This window comes from Ochotona princeps, chromosome 2 (assembly GCF_030435755.1).
Source record: "Ochotona princeps isolate mOchPri1 chromosome 2, mOchPri1.hap1, whole genome shotgun sequence".
Lineage (NCBI taxonomy): Eukaryota > Metazoa > Chordata > Mammalia > Lagomorpha > Ochotonidae > Ochotona > Ochotona princeps.
This window is the reverse complement of record NC_080833.1, coordinates 13,356,739-13,383,472: the sequence shown is the minus strand read 5'-3', so window position 1 is coordinate 13,383,472 and position 26,734 is coordinate 13,356,739. Positions and strand designations below refer to the sequence as shown.

The 26,734-nt window shown below is 51.7% G+C and overlaps 1 protein-coding gene across 1 annotated transcript; it reads right to left on the bottom strand.

The window, feature by feature from the left end:
* Positions 1-431: 431 nt before the first annotated feature.
* Positions 432-22,692, bottom strand: CDA (cytidine deaminase). The gene is made up of 4 exons (XM_004592405.2): positions 22,484-22,692; positions 7,877-7,988; positions 4,122-4,179; positions 432-1,083 (listed from the first exon to the last, which is right to left on the bottom strand). Exons 1-4 carry the CDS (start codon positions 22,635-22,637, stop codon positions 949-951), a joined length of 459 nt encoding a protein of 152 aa, XP_004592462.1. The 5' UTR covers positions 22,638-22,692; the 3' UTR covers positions 432-948.
* Positions 22,693-26,734: the final 4,042 nt, after the last annotated feature.

Here is a 26,734-nt window from a genome sequence, read left to right as displayed (position 1 = left end):
TCCCCTTTGCAGTAGGTACAGGTTTCACCCACAAAAGGTGCTCAGTAAATAAAGACTCGGCTGGGGGAGAATGGGAAAAATCACTGGGAATCAGACCTCTTTCAAATCCTGCCACCTAGGATCTGAGTAACTTAACCTCTCTGGGCTTTGAGGGCAACAGTGGTAACCTCTGAGGACTGTGTTAACCCCCTTGGCACAGTGCCTGGCAAACAGTAGGTGATGTTGGAGATGAAAGTGGGGAGGGAAGGGATCCTATTTCCTTTCTGGGCTTTGCAGGGGTCTTAGAGCGAGTCCCCCAACCTCCCTGAAGCCTGGTGTTCTCTGAATGCGGGAGCTGTCCATTGCACAATGCTGCTGGACAATTAGTTTTTTTTTTTTTTTGAAGATTTACTTTATTTCTTTAAAAGAGAGTGAGAGAAAGGGAGAGAGACAGTATCTGTCCACTGCTTCATTCCCCAAATGGCTGCAGCTCTGGACAGAAGCCAGGGTCCGGAACCTCCGTCAGGGTCTCCGTGTGGGGTGAGGGCCTGGAGCGCCAGGGCCGTGGTCTGCTGCTCTTCCAGGTGCATTAGCAGGGAGCTGGATGCGAAGTGGAGCAGTTAGGACTTGACCAGTTCTCTGATATGGGAGTAGGCATTCCCAAGCATTACTGTACACACAGTATGGGGTTTTAGAGTACCTGCAGAAAGGACAGCAGGAGTGGAGTGGGGTGAAGCACCCTGAGTCCCTGGTGGGTGCAGGGGAAGATCTTGCCCAGCCCAGAGTGAGGCCCGGGGTCACTCCAGTCAATGACCAGCATGTTTGAGTGTAGCTTGAAGAAGTTATCCTTGTCCAGCCCTGTATCACTGAACTCAACTGGCAGGTGTCTCCAGGCCAGAGAGGATGTCTTTCAGAAGCTCTAGTGGTGCTGTCCCCTGGAGCCCTCGGGACCCCAGGCTCTCCCAGGTGCTAGCAATTCTCTGGCCTTCCCTGGAACTTCTGCAGATCCTCAGGCCCGAAGGAAGCAGGCAGCAGCTCCTGGACTGTCCTGACCACATATGTGCCATCTGGCTTCGTCATGTACACGTCCCAGTCGGTGCCAAACTGGAAAAGAGGCAAAGTCGGTGTGAAGGAGGTGGTGTGGCTGGGAAATCGGAGCAGCCCTGGGTTACAGTCTGGCTGTTTCCCTTCTTTGTCTGTTGTTCCAGCCCACTGGGAATCCACCCAGGCCACAAGCGCAGTATCTAACCCCTGGAGCCAGACTTCATGGGAAAAGTCATATGCCTGTTTTGTTTCACACTGGTTACTGCACACACGGTATTTCATTCTCCACCCTCTGATTTAGCTGTTACTATTAGGCCCGATGAGCAAACGGAGGCCTTGCAAAGCAGTCAGCAGAGACAGTCGTGTCTGCCAGTCTGTCTCCTACACCATAAGCGCTGCTGCTTGCTTGCTGTGTGACCCCAGCAGAATGGCAGCTCTTCAGGGAAGGGGTCTTAGAGGCAGGCACCTGTCTGGGTGGGAGGGTTGGTAGGAGGGGAGTTCCACCTGGCCAGGTATGCTGCACCTCTGAGGCGAAGCATGAAGGGCATCAGCCTGCAGCGGGTGCCTGGCAGCCAGCGGGCACTCAATCCATCATTCTGACAGGTGACACTGCTGCCAGGGACCGCTCGGGCGTGCAGCCTGCTGCTCCTCCATGCTTCTGTCTGAGTCACCGGGTTCTTAGCAGACACAATCAATCTTCCGGCTCTTTCGGCTTGGCAGGCTCTGCCTGGAGGGGTGGCTGGATGCTGAGCCAGGTCCCCAGCCCCCAAGCCTCCGTTCCCACCATTTACATTCTGATTGCAGTTTTGCCTGCCATTCCTGCAGCATTTTTTTCACGCGTCCACCCACTCTCATTTGCCAATTTCTAGTGTGCTTGGGGAAGAGAGTGATGAGCAATTGAATCACAACTGAGGACTTGGCACTATGTTCCCGGCTTCCTTAAGTTGACCTTAGCCATGGCTACCCTGTTGGACAGAGCTCTGCAAGCCGGGCCTGGTCTGCAGTCCTGGCAAGAGGTCAAGCCGGCTGCAGGTGCTGGCAGCCTCTGTTTGCTTCCCAGCACCATGCCCTGCCCGGAAGCCTCAGCCTCTCTGCTTCCGGTAGGTAGCACAAGCCCTGGGGAGTCAGCCGTTTCTAGACATCATAGGCCCAAACCGACGACAGGAGTAACAGAATGGAGGAGGCCGGAGCTGGCCTGGGCTGGGGCTGGGGGGAATCACTGACTTTTCTAAAGCCCAGTGCCTCTCAGAATCCACATGGTGGAGACATTCAGAGCAAGATGCTGATCTCTTGGGGCACACCTGTAAGTTACCTTCCATCCCCAAATGTGCACAGGAACTCCAGAATCTTCCATGGGCCTCAGATCACCCTCTCGCTTGCTTCCTTGTAATTTTTTTCAATTATTTCTTTTTCCTTTCCTTTTTTTAAATTATCATTAAGAGTTATTTATTTTTATTGGGAAGGAAGATTTACAGAGAGAAGGAGAGACACAGAGAGAGACCTTCTGTCTACCAGTGGCCCCAGTGGCTGGAGCTGAGCCGCTCTGAAGCCAGGAGCCAGGAACCTCCTTGGGCTCTCCCATGTCAGCGCAGGAGCCCAGGGACTTGAGCCATCCTCCGCTGCTTTCATAGGCCGTAAGCAGGGAGCTGGATCAGAAATGGAGCAGCTGGGACACAGATCAGAGCCCATAAGGGATGCTGGCACAACGGTGGAGGATTAGTGTACATGCCGCTGCGCCAGCCACTCCCAGTTATTTGGGATGGGGTCAAATGAATATGGTGCTGTAACTATTTTTAAGAGTATTGCTCAGTCCCCTTATTGGTGGGATAAAACCTCTCTGGCCCACATGCTGAGGCTCCCCCACCACACCCCAGCCCCTTGGGCCTCCATACTGCTTCCCATACTCACTGTCTGCACGGGAAGCCTGCTGCTTCCTCAGAAAATCCCCCTTTCCACACCTCTTGTCCACATTCCTACTCACATGTCATCTTCAAAGGCTTCCCCCTCCTGGCCATCAGAAGCAGGGATTGGGACAAGCATTGTGGCACAGTGCGTTAAGCACCTCCTGTGATGCTGGCATCCCATAGTGAAGTGCAGGCTCAAGGCCTGGCTGCTGCACTTTCGATCCAGCTCCCTGCTGATGAACCAGGAGAGCAGTGGAGAATGGCCCGAGCACCTGAGACCCTGCCATTTGCATGGGAAACCTGAATGAGTTTTAGGCTCCTGGTTTCGCTGGCCCAGGGCCAGTCACTGCAATTATTTGTAGAGTAAGCCAGTGAATGAAAGATGTTTTTCTCTGTCTCTCTCTCTCCTCTCTGTAGCTCTTTCAAATAAATAAATAAATGTTTTCTTGTTTAAAGATTTATCTATTATATTGGAAAGACATTCATAGAAAGAATGTCTTAGAGAAAGATCTTCCATCCACTGGTTCACTCCTCAGGTGGCCACAATGGCTGGAGCTGAGCTGATCTGAGGCCAGGAGCCTCTTCCAGGTCTCCCACATGGTTGGGGGGGTCCCAAGGCTTTGGGCCATCCTCAACTGCTTTCTCAGGACACAATCAGGGAGCTGGAAGGGAAGTGGAGCAGCCGGGACAGGAACTAGGACCCTGATATAGGATCCCAGCACGTGCGAGGAGAGAATTTAGCCACTGAGCCATCATGACAGGCCCAATTAATGAAGAAGTAGGAGGAAAAGGAGAAGACTGGAAAATTTCATCCTCCCACCAGGGGCCTGGCAGTGGAAGTCCAGGAGCTGCCAGCATGCCACCTTTGTGCCACGGGCTCCACTCCACTGCCGCAAGACCCAGGCAGCCACTGAATGGGAGTCAGTGTTCCAATAAAACTTTATTTACACAAACATGGGTTTGGCCTGCAGGCTCCCCCTGACCTGGAGTGTTCCAGGTGGGATCCTCAGCTTGTGCTGCCCTGCAGGGTGAGCCCTGTAGCAGCACCACCGCTCAGGGCCTGGGGCAACGTCCACGCAGGCTCAGCACAGGCTGGAGGAATGCAGGGTTGCACGCGAGGACTGGCACGGTGCCTGCAGGCTCCCAGCGGCCCCCACAGCCTGGCATTCCAGGAAAGGGGCAGGAGCTGCTTACCTCTCTCATGACCTGCCTGCAGGCCCCGCATGGTGAGATGAAGTCGTCCTGCTGGTCACTGCAGGAGCACAGCAGATTCAGGTCAGGTTTATGAGACCAGCCCACTGTCAGACCCCCGCACCGCCCCACCCCGCCCCGAGCTCCCAGACACTCAGTGGCTGTGGCCAGGTAGATGGTGCCCGCCTAGTCTGCCCCACAGCCCTGAGGCAAGGCCTCTGCCGGAAGGCAGGTCTGAGGAGCAGGCACTCCCTTGGGACCACAGTCCCAGGATGTGGGCGAGCCTGTGGCTTACCCCAGTGGGTCACAGAGTTCTCAGTTGCAACCAGTGCAGTAAAGATCCCGGAGAGGGATGTGGGCTCTGTTTACAGAGAGAGTACTTCCTGGAGGAAGTGGCATTGGGTGCAGTCCTTGGAGAAGGAGTAGATTCCTACAACACCATGTGTGAGGGTGTCCTACATAGATGTCGAGTTCTATAGCAGGAGGCACTTGACACATGCAGGATGACCTGGCTGTGTCAGAATGACCATTTGACGCCTCAGTGACACAGGAACAGATGGCATCCTGCAGCCCCAGGTTTATCTGTGTTGTAGACACATACATAAATAGCATGTGCAAAGGCCCTGGGGCATGAAGCAATTAGGTGTATGTGACTCCCAGAGCCATGCGAGCAGCTGACAGCCAGGGGCTGACTCTGAGAGTGTCAGTGTAACCATGGGAACCTCCACACCCACTGGGGGCCCGAAGGGTAAACCAGTGGTCACTATTGGCTTTGCCCTTCTGACCTGTGGCTTTGTGCTCTCTCTGAAAAAACCCACTATGCAGACGTTGGTTCTCTGCTGGCTTCTCCGTAAGTTATTACGTGGGCCTTGGGGCGTGGCAGCCCCTCGGGGTTCATTTTTTTCCTGGAATGTGAATGAATCACATGATGTGTTCCACAGGCATGCAGCAAGGGCACATGAGTGCAGACACACGTGAGGCTCTGGCACTGCTGATGAACAGTCTAGAATGTTGTGTACAGGTGGTGGCTGCTGGCGCCATTTACCGGCACTCATTTGCTTACACAGACAGGCTTTATTATCTTTCCAGTACTTTGTCCTCGATTATTTTATTATCAACTGTGCATTTTGCGCACTGCTCTCTAAGGGACCGTGTTATGCATTAACAATAAGGCTTACCTTGTCTACCGTGTGCCTAGAAGGTGCCAGGCTTCCTGCAAAGCACTGTCTCGTTTTGGTGAACATGTATTTATTGAGTGTGTACTATACGCCAGGCACTGTGACTGGCATTGGACGTGCAGTGTGCAGGGACATTCATCGTGCTTGGGCACTTATAAACTGGTGAGAAGAGCCGGGACCCAGCAAATGTGGCTCAAGCACAGAGAGACGGGATGGGGGGAAGACAGCAGGGGGAGGCAGCGTGGGGAGAGGGGGACAGGCTGCTAACCTTATAAACAGCCTTTTTCCTCTGTGTGTGTGTGTGTGTGTGTGTGTGTGCGCACAAGCACACGCGTGTGTGTGAAGGGTCCCATCAAAAACTGATTCTGCCAGGATGTTGAGGTGGTTGGGAGGCTGGGTGTGGCTTCTCTCCTTATCTCCCCCCTTTCCCCAGATATGGGAAGGAAAAAAAGAGATTGTGGAAATAATGGTCTCACCCACCTTTCTGTAGCTCTTAATACTTTGCACCCTAATAACTTTTGTAAAAATCATAAACAAACAAATAAATAATAAATAATAAAAGTGGTTAAGGTCTTCGCCTAGCACACCCAGGATCCCATATAAGTGCTGGTTCATGCCCCGGCTGCTCCATTTCCCTTCCAGCTCCCTGCCTGTGGCCTGGGAAAGCAGTCAAGGACGACCCAAAGCCTTGGGAGCCTGCACCCACATGGGAGACCCGGAAGAGGCTCTGGGCTCCCGGCTTCGGATTGACTCAGCTCCGACTATGGCAGCTACTTGGGGAGTGAATCAGCAGACAGAAGATCTTTCTCTAGGGGTGTTAGCTCATCCTCAATAGCCCTGGATGGGTGGAGATGTGCAGGGGGCCACGAAGGGAAGCAGCTGGCCCAGGGCCACAGGAGAGTAGGGCCAGGAATGGCATTAGGAGCCTGCATGCTTGGCCTACACAGCGTAGACCAGTAGCTGCTGTAGCCTTGGGACAGTGGCTTTGATCCCTGTTTTGTTGGGTACTAGGAGCTTCCCAGACGCCATCTTGGCGTTCCTCACAGCAGCCCAGGCAAATACAAAAAAGAGCCAGGCCCGAGAAGCCCCGCAGCAAGGCTGCAGCCCACCACAGAGCAGGAGCTGAAGCCAGGCCCGCCAACCCCGGGGGCAGTTTTTCGCCTGCGCTCAGCACTCTGCCCAGAGTGAGCTTTAGAAGGGGCAGGTAATGACACTGCTGCCTGTCAGCTGCCTGGTGGAAGCCAGAAGCCTGAGAATCCATTTGGGTCTGCACATGTGTTCTGGGGTCCAAGCACTGCTCCTTTCCCCTGGTGCCTTAGCAAGGAGCTGGATGGGAAGGGGAGCAGCCAGCAGTATGCCTTTGCAGCTGTTAGGGAAGTGAACCAGTGGATGGCAGAGCTGTCTCTCCCTCTCTGTAACTCTGCCTTTCAAATATATATTGACCTAAAAAAAAAAAAAAAAAAAAGAAGAAGAAGAAGCTTCCCAAACCAGAGTAAACACTGAAAGCCAGAATGCTCAGGCTGCATCAGGAAATTTCCCCGACATTCCTTTCTCCCTCCCCACCTTCCTCCCTTATCCTGCCTCCTGCTGGGTATTCATGGGATTCTCTGGTGTGACCTTGGTCACACACTGAGGTCACTCTTATCAGCTTTGATGATTGCAGAGGGGCCCCCAGGAGGCACAAACATTTCCTCTGCCTGCCAAGCCCCACCCTGGACTCTGCAGGCACATGCACCTGCCTAGGGGACAGCCTCCCATCTGAGTCATTTCAGAGGGACTCTCAAGACTACTTAGTCCCGTGCAAAGTTAACAAGACTCCTGGCAGTTCCCATTTATCCTCTGGATTCACTCTCCCCATCATTAGTGCAATGATCACGGCGATCCTGGCTCAGCACGCCAGTGCAGGGGGGGATAGCAGAGGAGAGCAGTTGGGTGCACAGAAAGGCAGGTTTATGTAAATAAAGACAGTTGCTAATGACTGCTAGCAATACCCAAGGATGTTTCCCAGCAGGTGCTGGCCAAAAGGGGAAAAAGCCTTGACTTGGAGATTCTTGCCAGGCAAGGCCTTTGTGCCATTCCTCCCCCCCCCACCCCCGTCATCGACTTTGGCCTCTATGTCCCCAGAATAGCACCATTTTCTTGTATCAGCTTTGAAAATGAGTGATTCTCCCTCACCCCACCCCTTTTAATTTCCTACAGGGCAATCTGCACACTGAGCCCTGCCCGGCTTCACGAAACATTCCTGAAACAGCCAGAGAGAAGCCAGGACAGACCCTGGTCATTGCCATGGCTCTGGGCAGCTGGGCCCTTCTCGTACACTGCAGGCTCCATCCGAGTACTCGGAAACAAACCCTGGACAAGCAGGAGCGTCCGGAGGTGTTTGCCGGCTCTGAGGGCTCCCTGAGGGCAGAGTCCATGTTTTACTTATCTCTTTGTCCCCTGCCTTCAGCCCAGGGGCCTGCCCAGTGCCTGGCACTGAGAGAGGTGTGGCAGATGAGTGAGTGGATGGACAGCAGGTGCACGGAGCATCAGGACTGGAGAGGTTAGTCCATACTGTTGCAACACAGCTATCCCACTCACCTGGCAATGGCGATGGCCCTGAAATCTTGGCACCCTTCGGAGATGGCCTTATGGATGGCGGTCCTTTCAGCACAGTTGCCCAGGGTGTAACAGGCATTTTCTACGTTGCACCCTAAAAAGAGAAGGGAAGCTCGGGGGTATATCCAGCAGAACCACTCATTCCAGGATAGGGAGGAAATGGTCAACCTCACACGGTCAGGGGAAGGGGATGGTTTTGGGAACAGCAGCAGTGTAACAGGGACGATTAAGCAACCCTACCACCCCTGCAGCAAGGCCAAGGAAGGGCTGAGGCCAGAGGCTAAGTGTTGGGAGTTATGTCTGGATGTCCCGTTCCCCACCCCATTCATATGTTGAAGTTTTAACTTCCAAAGTGATGGTGTGAGGAGGTAGAGGCTGAGTGGCCTGAACACTCCAACAAAGGGCTTGATCACCTGAGTAGGATCACCTCCCTGACCTGGGAGGTCCCAGAGAGCTGCCTTGCGGTAAAAGGTGCCAATTGTGAGAAACTGGGGTCCTCTCCAGAGACTGAATGTGTTGTTGCCTTAATCGTGGGCTCTCCAGCCTCCAGATGGGTAGGAAATAAACTTCTCTTCTATAGAACCTACCTAGGTATGTTGCTGTGGCAACCCCTGGACTGGGAGAGATCTCAATGCCACCTGTAGACCTGTAGTGTGTCGGGGCTCAGCCAATGCTCTCTGGGAGTTGCATTGTAAAGCAAACTGTCCACAGCCAACAAGAGACTCCCAAGCTCTGTGGGAGGTGCTCGTGACCTTGCAAACGTGGGGGGCAATCCTGTGGCTTCCCAAGGGGGCACAGCCTTTGGTAAGAAAGAACTCCCTCCCCCCGCTTGGGTCTGCTGCTTCAGCGTCATTTCTGGAATGACCATGAGCGACGGCTGCTCCCAGACCTGACCAGACTGGCTAAGAAGTGCTCCACAAGAGATCTGAGCTGTCCCTCGGCCACCAGGATGTGGCAAACGACACTTGTCACATGTTGTTGCCTGTCTTTGTTCAGGGCAAGGCTACTAATGGTTTCCTGGTATTCACTTCCTAGTTCTTCCAGAGGGAATTTCTATTCCAAGGTGGGTGATCACATGGAAGATCTACAGATTACATTCTTAAATTTTGTTGTTCAAATTTATTTTCATATATTTGAATGGCAGAGTCACACACACACACACACACACACACACACACACAATCTATTACTTATTCACTTCCCAAAAGCCTGCAACAGCCATGGCTGGGTCATACCAAAGCCAAGAGGCAGGAACTCCATCTGGGTCTTCCATATGGGTGGAGGGACCCATGAACTTGAACCGTCACCTGCTAATCTCCACGGTGTACATTTTAAGGAAGGTAAATGGGAAGCAGAGGCGGGAGTTGACTCTCGGTCCTTCCAGCCTAACTACCCTCCAATGCCCACCAGTTTGGTTCCTGCGTTGATACCGACTCCCCTGTCCATGGTCGCTGGCACGTCAACCACCCAGAAGTCAGTTGAGACAGGGGACAGAGGGCCACCATGGTGTTGCAGCCCTGGACATGCTTTAGTGCACGTGAATAGTGACTCATCTTGTGGCTGGAACCGGCCCCTCCCTGTTCCGCCTCGTTGCTAGGGCAACCATAGTTGAGTGAATAAATGAATGAGCTCTCTTGCTGCCCTGCCAGACTCTTGATCCTGGCCCCAGGTGACCCCCCCCCCCGCCTCTACTCTGGCTTGTTCCCAACCATGCTGATCTCCTGCCCCTGATTTCTGCCTCTCCTCCCAGCAGACCCACCCTGGCCCTACCTCAGGCCTGACCAATGTCCTAACAGACATGATTCACACAGCTGTGTGCCTTGCCTATGGTTGCTGCAAGAGGCCCATTCTCCAAGGACCACTGCGCACGTGTCTGCATGCTAGTAACTCAGAAAAGCTGCAGAGTGGGGAACCTTTCTTCCACCAGTTAAGGAGAGTCATCGTGGGGAGTGCACATGCATGCCCCACTACCCACACTGCTTTGCAGAGACCAAGCCCTGGGCTGGTCCTGGCCATGGCGTCCTTAATGCCGTCCTCTGACAACCAGGGAGAGGGAGGCGCAGCACCCTCATTTGTAAAATGATGACAGGGAGAGATTTCTTTCCTCATGGCTGCACGCATTGAAATTCAACTCCATTGCCAGTGTTGTGGTATAGTGGGTTCAATCACTGCTGGCATTCTCTGCGAGTGGTTCGTTCAAGCTCCAAGTTCAGGCTTCTCCACTTCTGAGCTCCCTGCAAATGCTCCTGGGAAAGCAGTGGAGGACAGCCCAAAGTACTCGGGCTCCCACACACATGAGGGAGACCCAAAAGAAGTTCTGGGCTCCTGCCTGGCCCACCCCAAACCGTTGTCTCTATATGGGGGGAATGAATCAGCAGATGGAAGATCTGTCCCTCTCTCTGTCACTTTTTCAAATGAATAAATCTTTTAAAAAAAAGATTTATTTTTTTCAATTTTTATTGGAAAAGCAGATATACAGAAAGGAGGAGAGACAGAGAGGAAGATCCTCTGTCCGATGGTTCACGCCCCAAGCGGCCACAATGGCCGGTGCTGCGCCGATCCGAAGCCAGGAGCCAGTGTCAGAGGAGTTAGACTGGGTAGTAGGCAGTTAGGCTATTCTGGGTCTCCAAGTCATTTTTTCCCTCAAATATAAAGGGGTATTTTCCCCACCATGTCTTGGATTCACCCAAGACAAGTGCATATCTTAACTTATCAGGAACATATTTCCCCAAGAGACAAGGGCGACATTAACATATCAATTCCCCACCTGAAGCCTCAGCCTGAATCTGTCTCTGGCCATTGCCAAGGGGGAGGGCTTCAGACTGGCCTCTTTATCATTAGAAAGGGACCAAGGAAGTTGGTCAGTGACACCTTTCTGGCCTTTTGTCCCAAGGCCAGGTACCATGGAAACCAGGAATTTCCTTTGTTTATGGAGAAACATCTTTGAGAGGAAACTTTAAAAGATACTTTCCCCACCATTAATATGGGTCTCTTTTTTCCACTTTTCCTCTTGCCACAATGGCAGAGAATCTCAAAGCCCCCTCCCATCACTAGGATGGGAGTCTCCTTTCTCAACTTTCTCTAATAAATCTTGCTTTAAAACTAAACTGTGTCTGCATGAAAATTCTTTCCTGTGAGACAAGAATTGAGGTTGTTGCCGTATTCGGGGTCAAAAAACCCTACAACAGTTCTGGTGCCGTGACTCGGATCCTACCAGCGAGATTTGAGTTCATCTCCAGCCAGCCTCCAGACATCCATCTCGTCGGACGGTGAGCAAAACAAACTACTTTCTGTCCTGTCTTTTGGAGACACTAGCTCTCCACAATTAGTAACTCTTGCAAAAAGAAACACTGGGTCCCTGTCAGCTAGTTAAATTTGTCTAGGGCTGCTGCCAGTCTCAAGACTCAGTGGCGAGGCTTGCTGAGTTTGGCTAAATTGATGCCCTGGAGCGAGGCTCCTCAACTCCAGGAATGTCAGTTTTTGTCTGAACTCAGTTTCCTTTCGCAGACTAAGCCCATCGCACGAGGCTGGGAGAAGTCTTAGAGTGCCTCAGAAATTCTGGTCAGGGCCACTCCCTGATGTTTTTCAAAAGATCTCTGGACTGTACCCCGGAGTCCAACAGCCCAACAGGGTATCGGGCTGAAATCTGTACTCCTTCCTTCAGCCGGGATTCAGTTGTCAGTAAGAATGGGCGCAACTCATGGTGAGGCCAGGAGCCCTGCACTGCGTGCCTCAATTCCCAAACTGCCCCAGGCACTGATAAGTCTTCCACTACCTTTTCTGTTAGGATCTTCTCAAAAACTCTCTCTAAGTCTCCTCATTCTGTATGGATTCAGTTTTCAGGTTTTGTTTTACTGGTCAGTATGTGCTAAATGTCAATTGGTCTGTGATGGGGAATAAGGGAAAAGGCAGGCCGAGTTTCTCTAGGCCCCTCTATAGATGAGATCTAAGATAAACTTAATGAGGAAAGTGATCTAATTCCTTCACAAGCAGGCAGCAGAGACAGTTCTTCCAGGATAGTTCTTAACAAGTGCAGTCGCTAATGTGAGCGAAAAGCCAGAGTCAACACACGTACTTCTCCAGCTCTAGTTAAGGACACTGTTACACAGGCTTATAGAATCAGGCTGAAGTTTGAGGTCAGGCTTGTCAACTTGAGGTTAGAACAAATTTCAAAGGAGAGCATATTTGTCCGGCAGAAGTCCCAGATGCAGCATGGTGCAGGGGATATTTTTGGAACATGCTGTTTCTGACTTGTATGTTCCCTGGGACACTAGAATATATTGGACCAGGCAGAGGTCTAGGTCTAGCATGGCGCAGGAAACAGGAGCGGATTGTTCACTCCTGGCACATGCTGTTCTAATCGAGACGTCCCACGAGGTGTGGAAGGTCGAGCCACATGAGTCAAGTGTGCTGACTTCACTCCCACCTTCCTCCCTTCTTCTGTGGTCTTCAGCAGCGCACACCTGCACACCATGGGCAAGCTATAGGAGTCCTGAGAGAAGTCTTAGGCTCGGGAGAGATAGAAACTGAGGGACGTTTCTGGTTTTTATCCTCATTTCAGTACTCCCAGCACATGCTATTCTGACGAGTATGGCCAGGTGCAAAACCAGGATAGCATGTCACAGGAATGGGGGCCTGAACGGAGTACCCCTTGGGGTGCCTCCACAAATACAGGGATGCTACAGCCTGGCTGCCAGCTTTGAGCTTTAGAGTGGAGAGAGTTAGTCTGGATGGGCCTTTTTGCATCACTATGCTGCTGTGCTGTGCTGGCTCCGCAACCATGTGGAGCACACAACTGTCTTTTTTTTTTTTTTAAAGATTTATTCATTTTATTACAGCCAGATATACACAGAGCAGGAGAGACGGAGAGAAACATCCTCCGTCTGATGATTCACTCCCCAAGTGAGCCGCAATGGCCAGTGCGCGCCGATCCGAAGCCAGGAACCAGGAACCTCTTCCGGGTCTCCCACACGGGTACAGTGTCCCAATGCATTGGGCCGTCCTCAACTGCTTTCCCAGGCCACAAGCAGGGAGCTGGATGGGAAGTGGAGCTGCCAGGATTAGAACCGGCACCCATATGGGATCCCGGGGCGGGTTCAAGGCGAGGACTTTAGCCGCTAGGCCATGCCGCCGGGCCCCACAACTGACTTTTACCTTGGCTCCTCCCAGTTCTGTCTTTTAGTCAAGTCTCCTGACCGCACCCTTAACTGTAAGATATCTAACAGGAGGTAGAAGTTCATTTTGTCTCTCCTTGGTCACTGATCTCAGAAACAAATGGGAAGATTGCTAGTTAACTTGGGCCAGACTCCCGCACCCCCTGGGGAGAACTTAGAATTCATTAACTCTTTGTAGCCTGAGAGATTCTTTCCCTTTGCAGTTCCCTCTGCCCCAGACTAGCAGTATTTCATTCTATGTGCCTCTTGTTTCATGGTGTATCTCACTGTTAATGCTGAGTTCATGTGCCAAATCAAGGTTTTTCTGTGTTATTGCAACTGGCTTTACAGATGAGCCCTCAGTGTCTTGCAATGTTTTTTGTTGTTTTTGTTGCTATTTGGCCATCCTAGCTCTGATCAGATCTGGCCTACAATGTTTACACCTAGAGCGGTGCCTGCTAAAGTTTCAAAAGCTGCTAATGCATATACTGGTGGTTATGTTTATTGGTCAAGTTGTCTTTTAATTGTGAAGCTGTACCAAGTTGTGAGATTATTTGTGGTCTTGCATTGTCGATTATTTATGTTCTAACTTGCAAAACGCATCGTTTGTGAGATTTTGTCTTACAGGAAGACAGCAAGTTCTTAAAGGATGTACGGTATGACTGAACATATTGTGTACATTTTCTAAATGTTCATCTTGGACAATGGAATTGAAATCTGATTCTTTGTCAAAGCAACGTTTTTTTTTTTTAACTTCTCTATGTTAGTTTCTTAATGGCGACTCAATCTGCTAGCTAGCTCCAGTACAATAATGAAATATTAACATAACAGACTGCTATTGGTACAAATGTGAAAACATCACTAAAGTCTAATAATCTTATTGCATTATTGTTTACAGCTGTTATCCTAATGATCAAAACCTAGAGGCCTAAACAGTATAAGTGTGTATAAGTCCTAAAGGTGGTTCCACAGTGTGCCGTGTAAATAAATGTTTATATTTGTTATTATAATTCTAACAATGAATGCTTCTTCTTTTAGTTCCAACAGATACTATTGCATCCACTGCGGATAGAACTAAAGTTAAACAGTAAGGTACAGGTTCCAACTAAAAGCATCTTTAACTACTGTTACTAAGAGCAAGATGTAATTCTAAATAACTGGTAACTTTAACACACAAGAGATTTTTTTCAAAAAGCTGTTACAAAAGCTATTTTGTTTTGTAATGTATGTTTTTTTTTAAGATTTATTTATTTTATTACAAAGTCAGATATAGAGAGGAGGAGAGACAGAGAGGAAGATCTTCCGTCCGATGATTCACTCCCCAAGTGAGCCACAACGGCCGGTGCTGTGCCAATCTGAAGCCGGGAACCTGGAACTTCTTCCGGGTCTCCCACATGGGTGCAGGGTCCCAAATCTTTGGGCCATCCTCGACTGCTTTTCCAGGCCACAAGCAGGGAGCTGGATAGAAAGTGGAGCTGCCGGGACTATAACCGGTGCTCATAGGGGATCCTGGGGCGTTCAAGGCGAGGACTTTAGCCGCTAGGCCACGCTGCCGGGCCCTTGTTTTATAATGTATGTTATCTGGTATACGTGTACATGTTCATGTGGCAAGCTATGTAGTCTATTCCAATTGACTTACAGATGGAAGTGTTCATAAATAAGAATTTCTAAGCTGAATCTTATTTTGCTTTGAACAAATCTCTGAGATTAGGGCCACAGAGAAATCCCCCAGTTTGTTAAAATGCTTGAGGAATGACTTTGAGTATATTTCATTAGATTCTATGTAGAGAAGAGTAGGTGATATATGACAGACTCTTAACTGCTCTGGACATTAGGAAAGAACTTTAGAAACTTACAAATGGGACCTGAAAGTACCCTGATGTCCTCTTAAAGGGGTCACCATGGTCTTTTATCTCGGAGACCAGGAGGGGATCCCATGGCAGAGCAGGATGAGAGAGGTGTGTGCTCCTGGTTCCAGTGAGACCCCCGGAGGCCTCCTAAGTGCTCTGCATTGCAGAAGTGACGGACACTTTGCCAAGGATCATCAGAAAGGACACCCAGGGCCATATCCCAACTACCAAGGAGGTCAATGGAAATCTGCCTGTCCTCAAAGGCCAAGTACTTCAGGTCAGTCATTTCCCATGGGATCTCCCACATGGGACAGGAAGCAGCCCTGGAACCTGCACAGGCTCAAGGCCATCCACGGACTTCAGTGATACCTCGGAACAGCACCCAAGAGCGCCGGGTGGTTCTCACAGTGGAAGGGAAAACTTTAAGTTTCTGTCTGCACACTGCCTTCTCTGTCCTAGCTAGACTGGCTTCTTTATCATTAGAAAGGGACCAAGGAAGTTGGCCAGTGACACCTTTCTGGCCTTTTGTCCCAAGGCCAGGTACCATGGAAACCAGGAATTTTCTTTGTATATGGAGAAACATCTTTGAGGGGAACCTTTAAAAGATGCTTTCTTGGGCCCGGCGGCATGGCCTAGCGGCTAAAGTCCTCTCCTTGCACGCCCCGGGATCCCATATGGGCGCCGGTTCTAATCCCAGCAGCTCCACTTCCCATCCACCTCCCTGCTTGTGGCCTGGGAAAGCAGTCGAGGATGGCCCAGGGCTTTGGGACCCTGCACCCATATGGGAGACCCGGAAGAAGTTCCAGGTTCCCGGCTTCGGATGGGCACAGCACTGGCCGTTGTGGCTCACCTGGGGAGTGAATCATCGGACGGAAGATCTTCCTCTCTGTCTCTCCTCCTCTCTGTATATCTGACTTTGTAATAAAAGAAAAACAAAACTAAACTGTGTCCGCACGAAAATTCTTCTTTCCTGCGAGACAAGAAATGAGGTTGCTGCCATACTTGGGGTCAAAAACCCTACAACACCAGGAACTCCTCCGGGTCTCCCAAAGCTTTGGGCCGTCCTCGACTGCTTTCCCAGGCCACAAGCAGGGAGCTGGATGGGAAGCGGGCTGCGGGGATTAGAACCTGCGACCACATAGGATCCTGGTGCAGGCAAGGTGAGGACTTTAACCACTGCACTATCGCGCTGGGCCCTCAGATGAATAAATTTTTAAAAGGAATAGAGAGGGCTCGGCGGCGTGGCCTAGTGGCTAAGGTCCTCGCCTTGATCCCATATGGCCGCTGGTTCTGGTCCCGGCAGCTCCACTTCCTCTCTGTCTCTCCTCTCAGTATATCTGACTTTGTAATAAAAATAAAATAAATCTTTTTAAAAAAAAAAGGAATAGAGAAACTAAATCCCATTGTGAGGCACAAAGAGGGTGGGCACCTAATCCAGCCGCATGGAGTTCAGAGGTGGGGCTTTGGATGGGAAGGTTATCAGGGGAGGTCCTCACCAGTCCTGGGGACCCATTAGCGGGGAGGTTACAAAGACATGCAGACCCTGCCTCCTGCCGCAAGATGCTCCGAGCTGCCCCTGGACTCTGCTAGCAAGCAGGCCGCTCCCAGATGGGCACCAAGAACATGCCCTGGCTGAGGTGTGGGCTGCCCACACAAGCCTGCTGTCTGAATAAAGGGGCCAGCCTAGCTGGTGTTGGGCATTTCCTTGTGGGTCACCCGCCCACCCGTGAGAATAAACTGCATGTACTTGGGCAAGACATCCGGTATGGCAGCTCGGCAGCTCCCTGTTGCCGTCACTGCTTTCTTCAAAGATTTATTTGTGGTTGTGAATGGCAGAGTGACAGGTCAGAAGAGAGGCAAAGAGTGAGAGGGAGAAAGCTTCCAGAAATCAGGACAGGAGCTCTGCCCTGGTCTCCCATGGGAAGTGGAGCAGCCAGGACCGGGAACTCAAATGCTAGTATGTCAGGTGGTAGCCCATTCCTGCACCACGACACCAGCCTCTCTTCCCCCACAGTGCATCCTCACAGACTATGAGCAAGCTGAGGCCTTTGTGCTGGAAGGCCTGTGTGCCCGGTCCTGCCTCTTTTCTGAGACTTTGAAATCTTTTTCAGTCACCAGGGCCCTCCACGATCTGGCGCCAACCTGCCTACTTCCGACCATCACTTTCTTCAGTTCTCCAGGCCCACCGTCCTGCCAGCCACTCTCCAAGGACGTGGAGCCCACTCCTGCCTCAGGGCCTCTGCACTGCTCAGAACTCTCTCCTTTGTAACAAGCTGTTGTTTTGGGCTTGGCGCTGGACCCCCAGCCGACTCAAGCTAAAGCTCCGTTGAAATCAAAGCCAAGTTGTTATCTGAACTTCCAAGCTAAAAGGGAAGGAAACAACCGAGTTCCCCTGAGACAGCAGCCTTGCGGGGCCTGTGCTCAGCTGGCCCGTGCGGGGGTTTGCCCAGTCACCAGCACTGAGCAGTTACTTCTCTGGCGCCTGCCTCCCTGCCCCCACCTTACAAGGAGAGTGACCTTCAACTGCCAATATGTGTTCTTTGTGGCTGCTTCTCTATCCTTTCTTTGTCTAGAAAACCAATCTTCTCGGCTCTGCTCATGGGGAAACTGATGCTATTTATGGAGTGACCTGTCATTGGAGTCCACAACCGATGGTAAAACCAATTACGATGTCCAAGCAGCCTCATCCCTTGACACCCTGTCTGCACACTGCTCACTTAGGCCTGAGCGCAAATGTCACCTCCTCAGAGAGGCCCTCCCTGATTACTCTGTCTAAAACAGCACTCTTTGAGAAGAATGGCCTGAGGAAATCGAGGTGCTGCCTTCAGACTAGACAAGGGGCATTCCGCTTCAGCGTTCCAGCCTGAGGTGACAATTAGGGTGGCTAGAAAGTGCAAGTGCAATGTTTCAGCCTTGCTCAAGGAGAAAAAGAAGTGTGTGGCCGTGTGCTGTAATCATGGACGACCAGAGCGTTGGGCTCTGCCTCCCTGGGTCACAAGCCCCGTGGAGGAGCCCTGCTCGCTCCCGGGGCTGCCTACACTGACTCTGAAATGCATGCGGGATGCTGGACCGGCGCCAGGCTGAGTAGGATCCACAAGCACAAGCCTGGACTACCCTTCCCAGGATGAGGACACTCGCAGCAGGAATCGTGACCTTGAACCAGGTTTCTGTCCTGCAGGCAGCCCTGGGGAGCTCCATGCCTGCATTCTGAGACTCAATCCACACACTATCCTAGGCCCATTTTACAGATTGGAAAAATGGAGGCCGGTGGCAATGAGCCGGGCCCCACATCCTGCTCTTGTGCTCTGAGGTGTTTCCAGAAGGCTGTGTTTTGAGGGGTTTGGTGACTCAGACAGAGCCAGGGTGGGATGGCATCAGTATGGGCAAGGAAAATTCTCCGCGTGGCGAGTGATTCCCACACTTTGAGACAGAGGGGAGCCCCACCCCTGCAGCCCCCAACTCGATGCAGCGGTTCGGGATGGGAGTCCAGGAATCCATGTCCTGACGTGTAATGGCTGAGGCCTGGGATCTGGGGTCACGTTGGCAAGTCCCCAGACTAGGGGAGGCCCCACGTGTTCCCCCGCAGCAACTGCAGCCCCTGCACGGCCTTCAGCCCCATGCCTCTGCCAGACACCCCTGGGGACCACGAGGGCTTCACTCACTTGGGCAGTCAGAGCTCTCAGCAGGGCTCAGCTTTACAAGGAGCCAGCTTTGAGGGGCAACACGGGAGTGGGGACAGGGGAGGACGAGGGGTCTCCTCCTGCGGGGAGGTGCTTCCAGTCAGAGAAAGGAGGCCAGGAATGGGGAGTCTGGGAGCAAGGTGGTAGGGGTGGAGGTGTACACAGAATCTGTTGAAGGTTGTAATCCTTCCAACAGGAAGTCAGCCAAGAAGTGGGCCAACCTGCAGTGTCTCTTTCATGTGACCTGAGCTGGTCCAGTACTGCGACCTTCTCCCCTCTCCCCCTGCCCCTAACGGCAGGTGCAGAGCGTGAGGGAAGGGAGCAAAACCACTGCCCCAAGGCCAGGGGCTGCCGCAGGGACTGCCCACCCCTCGGGGAGGTGCCTGTCCAGTTTGGAGCAGCCACCTTCACTGCCCTCGACTCTTTCTGGGCCCTTTCGGCAGCATGTCCCAGGCTCGGGATGCTTCTACACAGGACCCTCCACTGCACCCATGTGCCAAGGGACTGTCTACAAACAGCCTCTGGCCTGGCACTCCTTCCCCGGCACACTCTTGCTGCTTTCCCGTCCTTCTCGCCCCATCCAGGTGTCCTAATTGCCCCAGGAGCCCTTACTGTTTTGTTCCTTCCCTCTGCACTGCCCCCTGCCTCTCCCCACAAGCTGGCAATCTGTCATAGGTTTTAATTATCCTCCTGGGCGGCCCATCTGTGAGTGGCACCAGGACCTGGCCACGCTGGGCAGGAACAGAGGGAAAATGAGGGTAGCTATCAGGCTGCGAAAGTCTGGGCACACCTGTGCCACCAGCACCTTTGAACTCAGCTCAGAGATCCGGCTGTATCTTTTCTGCCATGTCAGCTGCCTCTAAGTGCCACCCCATCTTACTGTCACAGATCGTCCTGTTTTGCAGCTGCCCTCGCCTTCTGTCTAGGGGAAGCTCAACTCTTCTGTTTGTCTCCACTCCCTCTAAGCACACCTGCAGCCAAGGGCAGAGCAGGCTGGGCTTCTTCTAGCCTGCTCAGGAGTTGCACGAGCCCTGCCTACAGGAGTCTGCTGTGGACGGATGTGCTGGCCAGCTGACCCAATCACAGTTTCCCATCAGGATAACCACAACTGGCCTGGCAACATGCCTGTAACGGGAGATGGACTAATCAGAGCTCTTCCCTGCAATTTTTCTATGTGGGTTTGGTGGGGAATAATTTTCTCAGGGGCTGTGCAGTCATGCTCCCTGACACCCAGATGGAGCCGGCCTGCAGGGTAAGAGGAAGAAGGCAGCAGAACCCATAGGTAATGGAAGGCTCCGCATCCAGCTGCCCCGAGCCAGGATCCTCCCCGGCCCGTTCCTGCTTTGGTGGGCTCCTGTCATTTCTGGCTAGCGTGTGTGGGACAAGCCTCATCTCCCTCACCCCGGGGGGCTGCAGGATTAGGAGCTGTTCTCCACACATGGGGCTCCCTGAGTGTTCGACCCGTTTTAGGGATTCATGTGGTACGTTGAGCTCCCCACCACACAGTCTCTTGCCCCCAACCAGGCGCCGTCATGCCCTGGGACACGTGGCTGCAGACCCTGGAGCCCGCCCCCTTCATGCCTCCCATCCCAAGCCTTGTCCCTTGCTCCCAGGAACCATATCTCCTTTCTCTTTGTCCCACTTGCATCCATCCATGCATTCAATGGGCCTTAACCAAGCAGTGGTAATGGGCCAGGAATGTGCCGATATCACGGGCAGGTGGTGACCCTTGACGCTGTTCTGCCAGCCACAGTCCTCCTTGATTTCTTAATGGTCCTCACGTGCCATCCTCACATCACTCTTAGCACCATGCCCTGACTCCCTGCTTCCCACGTCATCCAATCTGATGCTGGGCCTCCGAAAGTCTCCAGGCAGTCTCCATCAGTGCAGCAATGAGGGGCGCAGCCAACACGGATAAAACACCTTGTGACACTCACCCACTTGAAGCCTGTGCAGACTGAGCCAGACCTGGCTCCCCAAACTCACACAGACGTTTGAACCCCCAGCCTCACTGAGTTGGCTGATGATGAATGCCAATGGCTTGCGGGTTAAGTGGAGATTGACCTAACCCTGGTGGGGTTGGAGGAAGGTCCTGGGGGCGGACCCTAGGTCCCTAGGGTGTGGCCTCTGAGATAAGCTTGGTCTGGCTTCCCTTCCTGCCTCCTGGCACACCTCCTTGGCACCTTCACCGTCACTGCCTGTCTCTACCTGACGGATGCTCTGTCAGAAGAAACCTCCTCTTTCCCAAGAAACTCCTCCCTTATTACTTTCTTACAATGACAAAAAGCGGATTAATTCCAAATCTCGCATCCAGCCATGTGATGATGACACACCAGTCCAGGGTTGCCAGTGCAGGCAACCCCACTCACAGCAACCCTGACAGGAGGTAGGTGAGGTCCAGAAGGGGGAAGGGAACAGAACAGCAGTGCCAGGATTCAAACCCAGGAGCCTCCAATCCTGAGCCTCCCTAAGCCCTCATGGCACAATCCTGGATGGACAATGCCAGGCCCTTCCCTGTCATCGGCGTAGGCCATGTTCCTGCTCATCTCTCTTCTTAACCTGGAGCCACATGGCCTGGGCAAGGCAAGGGGTCCCTGCCCTATGCCACACTGATAGCCCTGGCTCCTGGCACACAGTATCCTGGCTGCTGGAGGAGCAACAGGAGAATACCCAGCACCTGGGCTGGGCTGCCTTTTTATTTATTTATTGGAAAACCAGAGTTATGGAAGAGAGGAATGGGAATATGTGGGGGTCCCCTCCATCTGCTGGCTCACTTCCTCGACCAGCAACCAAGGCTGGGTCAGGCACCCCTACAGCTTTCCCAGTGATGCCACAAAGCCTGTCCCCCTAGATATCTCTTGCAGGGATCCCCAGGGTTAACAGGTATAAGGCTTAGCCTTATTTTAAATCAGCTTTTCAAGAAAGAAAAGACCAGAGCTTCTTGGAACGTCGGACTCCTTTTTCTGGGGCTGTCTGACCAGCTCTCTGTCCCCACAGGACACTCATCTTGATGCTGGAAAAGCAGTCAAGAAGAGTCACACTACGTGGCCCTCCCGCCCACCTCCCCAAGAAACAGCACAGCACAACTGTTGCAACTGCTACCACTGGGCCCCACTGCCTCCCCACTACACTCAGCGCCCCTCAGCAAGTCCTGAGGCACCTGTTGGGGCCAGGGAGGTGCTTTGCAGCACTAAGAGCTCAAAAGCTCAAGACTCCAGCCACAGCCCCTGCCTGGGACAAGGCTCCTTGGGAGGCAGGTTCCCAGCTGGGCAGATGCCCTGCGGGGAGAGTCTGTAAGGGTTAACTCTCAGATCAATTCCCTTCCTCTCCCCGGGGAGCTCTCAGGCAAAGTTACTTTTCCTGCTTGAAGGTGCTGGGGACCCAGGCCACCAAGCAAAATATCAACACACTAGACGTGACAGCCATGCTCACCACGGGAACCCTTGCAGGTGCGCCCTCTCCCCTTCCCCACCAGGGCATGTCCTGGATAGCCTGAATGATACTGTCCCAAGCTTAGCCAAACAAGTTTGACTTTTGGTGTTCTTCCAAACCAGCCAAACACAGTAAAGGAGTTATGGGTCTCAGTTTGTTCATCTAAAAATGGGTCTAACACCTAGGTCAGGGGTTGGAGGTTAGGATGTGCTGTGTGGGAGCCTTAACCAGGAGCCTTTCACAGAGCAGGCTACCAAGCTATTAATCCCCTCTCCCAGCACACCAGACATGACCCTTTCTGCTTCCCTGCAAACTTCCCGGCCGTCCCAGTCTTCTCAGAATCACTCGTGCCTGGGCCGAGTTTCCCAGCGTCAGCGAAGGGGTACCCGTTGAGCCCTTCTTTGCGCCGCCGCCTGTCCCCCTCCCTCACGCAGGCTGCCAGAGAGAAGGGACCCCCCAGGCTCCCGCCCTTACCCGAGAAGATCCTCCCGTCGCGGGTGAGCAGGGCGGCGCCCACGGGGAAGCGACTGTAGGGGCAGTAGGCCGACTTCTTGGCCTCCAGGGAGCAGAGCAGCAGCCGCTGCAGGTACTCCGGCTCCAGCGCGCCGGACCGAGGCTCCCGGGCCATGTCTGTCCTTGGGTCGGCAGGTGCAGGCGCAGAGAGCAGAGGGCGGGGCCGGTCGGGGATATACCAGCAGACTGGGCGGGCGGCTCCTCCCTCGGGGTGTGTCCCTGGGCTGGAGGGATGAGGGCCAGCGCTGGTCAGGGAGAGGAGCCGCCCACTTGATAGGGCCGAGGGCGTGGCTGGGAGGCCGGGCAGCGTGCGTCTCTCATGGAGGCAATGACCGCGCCCGCGCGTGCTTTTAGGCCACCTCCGACGTCTGCTGGGGGACCACCTTCTCTCTGGCTCTCAGGTTGATGGAGCTCGGCGTGGAGGGTGAGAGGGCGAGGTCCGGGTATGGTTGAGCGGGCAGGAGGGTTAAGCGGGAGGAGGTTCGAGGGGTGGATGCCATGCTTGCGGCGCCGGTGCGGTGCCGGGGCGCAGAGGGAGTGGAAAGCCAGCTTGGAAAATGCGCCTCTCAGGCCAGGCGGGATGTCGGGAAGTTTTGTGGACATAATGAGTGCCCGTATCTCTTCTCTTCCTCCATGTTCTGGGAGCATTGAGGGAGGGGCTTTCTGGATGTGGGAGTTCTCCTGGGACGGTGTTGCACACAGGTGCAGGCAGGGTTTCTCTAAGCTGCCCTCAGGAAAAAGGCTGAAACTCAGGAAGAAGGCTAAAACTCATGTGACAGGGACATGGGACCAGTGCAGGTGTCCCTGCTGGCCTGCTCCCAGGCCTTGTTTCTGCCTTCCATTGTACAAAAAAATGTGCTTTGTTGAAAATTTCCCATTCTGAGGAGGACACAATTGGTTAATCCTTCCCTTGCAAGCAAAGGGATCCCATATCACTGCTGATTCCTATCCCAGATGCTCCACTTCCCATCTAGCTCCCTGCTTGCGGCCTGGGAAAACAGTAAAGGATGGGCCAAAGCCTTGGAATCCTGCACCCACGTGTGAGACCCAGAAGAGGCTCCTGGCTTCGGATTGGCTCAGCTTTGGCTGTTGTGGCCATTTGGGGAGTGAACCCAAGGGTGGAAGAGCTTTCTGTATCTGTAAACCTACCTTTCCAATAAAAAATAATATTTTTTTTCCATTTTGGTATTATTTTATGATACAGTTCCATAGGTTCTGGGATTTCCCTTATACCCTCCACCAAACCCCTGCTCTCAGCTGATTTCTGTTATATTATTGCAATAGTATAGTTCTTCATAAACAATCATAAGTCAATCATTGCAGGCATGGACAATGGCAGAGTCCAGCATCCTATTGTCAAGATATAGTTAACAGTTTCAGGGGGACTCTATCTTTGGTCAGGTAGTAGAGATGCGTACGCCATTGTGTCCTTACATGTAGATATGATTGTCTCCATTACACAGTTACTATACGTCCTCTTAAGTGAAAAGCCACAATACAAAATCAACAACAGGAGGAAAAAAGAAATTAACAACACTAAGAAGTTAAATAACATGCTACTGAATGACTAACGTGTTGCTGAAGAAATGAAAATCAAGAACCATCTTGAAGAAAATGATGCTACTGAATGATCTATGAGTCATTGAATGATTTAATCAGAAGAAAGTGTTTCGAAGAGATGAAACTAACAGAAAACAACAAAATCCATGCAATATAGTTTCCGCTGATTTTTGTTGGTGAAGTGTGTCTCTTCTAGACAACAAATAGATGAGTTTTTTTTTTTAAAGATTTTATTATTATTGGAAAGCTGGATATACAGAGAGGAGGAGAGACAGAGAGGAAGATCTTCTATCCGATGTTTCACTCCCTAAGTGAGCCGCAACGGGCCGGTACGCGCCAATCTGAAGCCGGGAACCAGGAACCTCTTCTGGGTCTCCCACACGGGTGCAGGGTCCCAATGCATTGGGCCGTCCTCGACTGCTTTCCCAGGCCACAAACAGGGAACTGGATGGGAAGTGGAGCTGTCGGGATTAGAACCAGCGCCCATATGGGATCCCGGGGCTTTCAAGGCGAGGACCCTAGCTGCTAGGCCATGCCGCCGGGCCCGAGTTTTGTTTTTTAATCCAGTCTACTAGTCAATGACACTTGATTGAGCTTAAGCCATGTACATTCAGAGTTAATATATATGGGTGATACTTTGGTCCTGTCATTTTAGGAATGGGTTGTTCATTGGTTTAGTCTTCTGTTGTCATTTTACTGGGGTGTTCTTCACATTTGCCTTTAGTTTTGGTAGGTGCTATTCCTCTTCTCTGTCAAGAGAACATCTTGAAGTATGAAGTATCATTTGTAGGGCAGGTTTGGAAGAGGCAAATTCTTTTTTTTTTTTTAAAAGATTTATTTTTATTACAAAGTCAGATATACAGAGAGAGGAGGAGAGACAGAGAGGAAGATCTTCCGTCCGATGTTTCACTCCCCAAGTGACCGCAACGGCCGGTGCCTGCCAATCCAATGCCGGGAACCAGGAACTTCCTCCAGGTCCCCCACGCAGGTGCAGGGTCCCAAAGCTTTGGGCCGTCCTCGACTGCTTTCCCAGGCCACAAGCAGGGAGCTGGATGGGAAGTGGAGCTGCCAGGACTAGAACCGGCGCCCATATGGGATCCCGGGGCGTTCAAGGCGAGGACTTTAGCCGCTAGGCCATGCTGCCGGGCCCGAGGCAAATTCTTTTAACATTTCTTGACTGTGGAAGAATTTTATTTCATTTTCAAAGACAAAAGAAAGCTTTGCTGTATATGTTATCCTAGGCCGACAATTTTTTTCTTTTAGAATCTGGAATATGCCACTCCATTCTCTTCTTGCCTGTAGAGTTTCCTATGGGAGGTCTCCTGTGAGGGTTTTTTTTTTTTTTTTTTTTTTTTAAGATTTATTTTATTTTTTTTTTTATTACAAAGTCAGATGTACTGAGAGGAGGAGAGATAGAGAGGAAGTGGAGCTGCTGGGATTAGAACCAGCGGCCATATGGGATCAAGGCGAGGACCTTAGCCACTAGGCCACGCTGCCAAGCCCTCCTGTGAGTTTAATTGGCATTCCTTTATATGTCAATTGATTTTTTTCACATGCATATTTAAGGATCTTTTCCTTATGTTCGATTGACGAGAGCTTAATGATCATGTGTCTTGGTGAAGATCTCTTTTGGTTAACCCTGTTGGGAGTTCTGTGCCCCTCCTGGATGTTGTTTCCCAATTCTTTCTCCAGATTAGGGAAATTTTCCTTTATTATTTCATTAAATATATTTGTAAAACCAGTTTCTCTTTCTGCACCTTCTGGGACTCCTATAACTCTTATATTTGGCCTCTTTATAGTGTCTTTCAATTCTTTAATACTTTTTTTGGCTTGACCCAGCTCTGCTTCCAGCTTTTTGTTTGCTTCCCCCTGATGACAGGAAATATCTGCCAATTCTGAGATTCTTTCTTCTGCTTGCTTCATTTTACTTTGGAGACTCTCCACTGTACTTTTAATTTGCTCTACTGTGTTCTTAATTTCTGATATACCAGCCTTGATTTGCTTTATTGCTTCCTTAAATTCTTTGAACTCTTGTATGTGCTTCTCATTGTTGATGAAAAGCTTTAAAATGAATTTTCTGAATTCTGTGTTCCCCATTTTCTCGATGTCTTCCTCAGCTAACTCTGAGGTTGGCAAAGGCTTTTGCTCCTTTGCAGGGGAGTCTTCACTCATATTCATTGTGCCTTTGTGTCTTCTTTTGCTCTTGATCATTGCACTTCTGGTTAGCAGAGTCTTCTCCTCCTTGGGGTAGGTTCCTAAGCTCTGTCACCCACAGGTCTACAGTTCGATTTTACTTATTGCAGTTGGTACACAACTCTTTGCTTGCAGCCACTTGTGCCACAACCTCCAGCGAATTCCAGGTTTGGATTCTTATGTTAAACTTCCACCATGGTCTCCGTATGCCCAGTTCCTGGCTCACCAATCTCTACCTCCTGTGTTATTGCGCTGAGGTTGCACCATTGTCTCTGCAACCTTTCTCCCACTTTCGGTTGCAGCAGGTCCCAGGATTAGGGAGACACCTGGTGTCCTATATAGCTAAGTTGTGGTGGCGCTGATCTTGCCGGAACCTGTTGACGTTAGGTCTGAGTGCCACACGGACCTATTTTGACCTGTACGATTCCACAGTTGGTATTATTTTCCTGTGGGACCAGC

What these genes read in the sequence shown, in the direction of transcription:
- CDA (XM_004592405.2), bottom strand. Translation starts at nt 22,637, where the DNA reads ATGGCCCGGGAGCCTCGGTCCGGCGCGCTGGAGCCGGAGTACCTGCAG. An exon ending in CGACGGGAGGATCTTCTCGG is followed by an intron (nt 7,989 to 22,483) that starts GTAAGGGCGGGA and finishes TTCTCTTTTTAG; the next exon opens with GGTGCAACGTAGAAAATGCC. An exon ending in GCAGGCAGGTCATGAGAGAG is followed by an intron (nt 1,084 to 4,121) that starts GTAAGCAGCTCC and finishes CCTCTTTTCCAG; the next exon opens with TTTGGCACCGACTGGGACGT.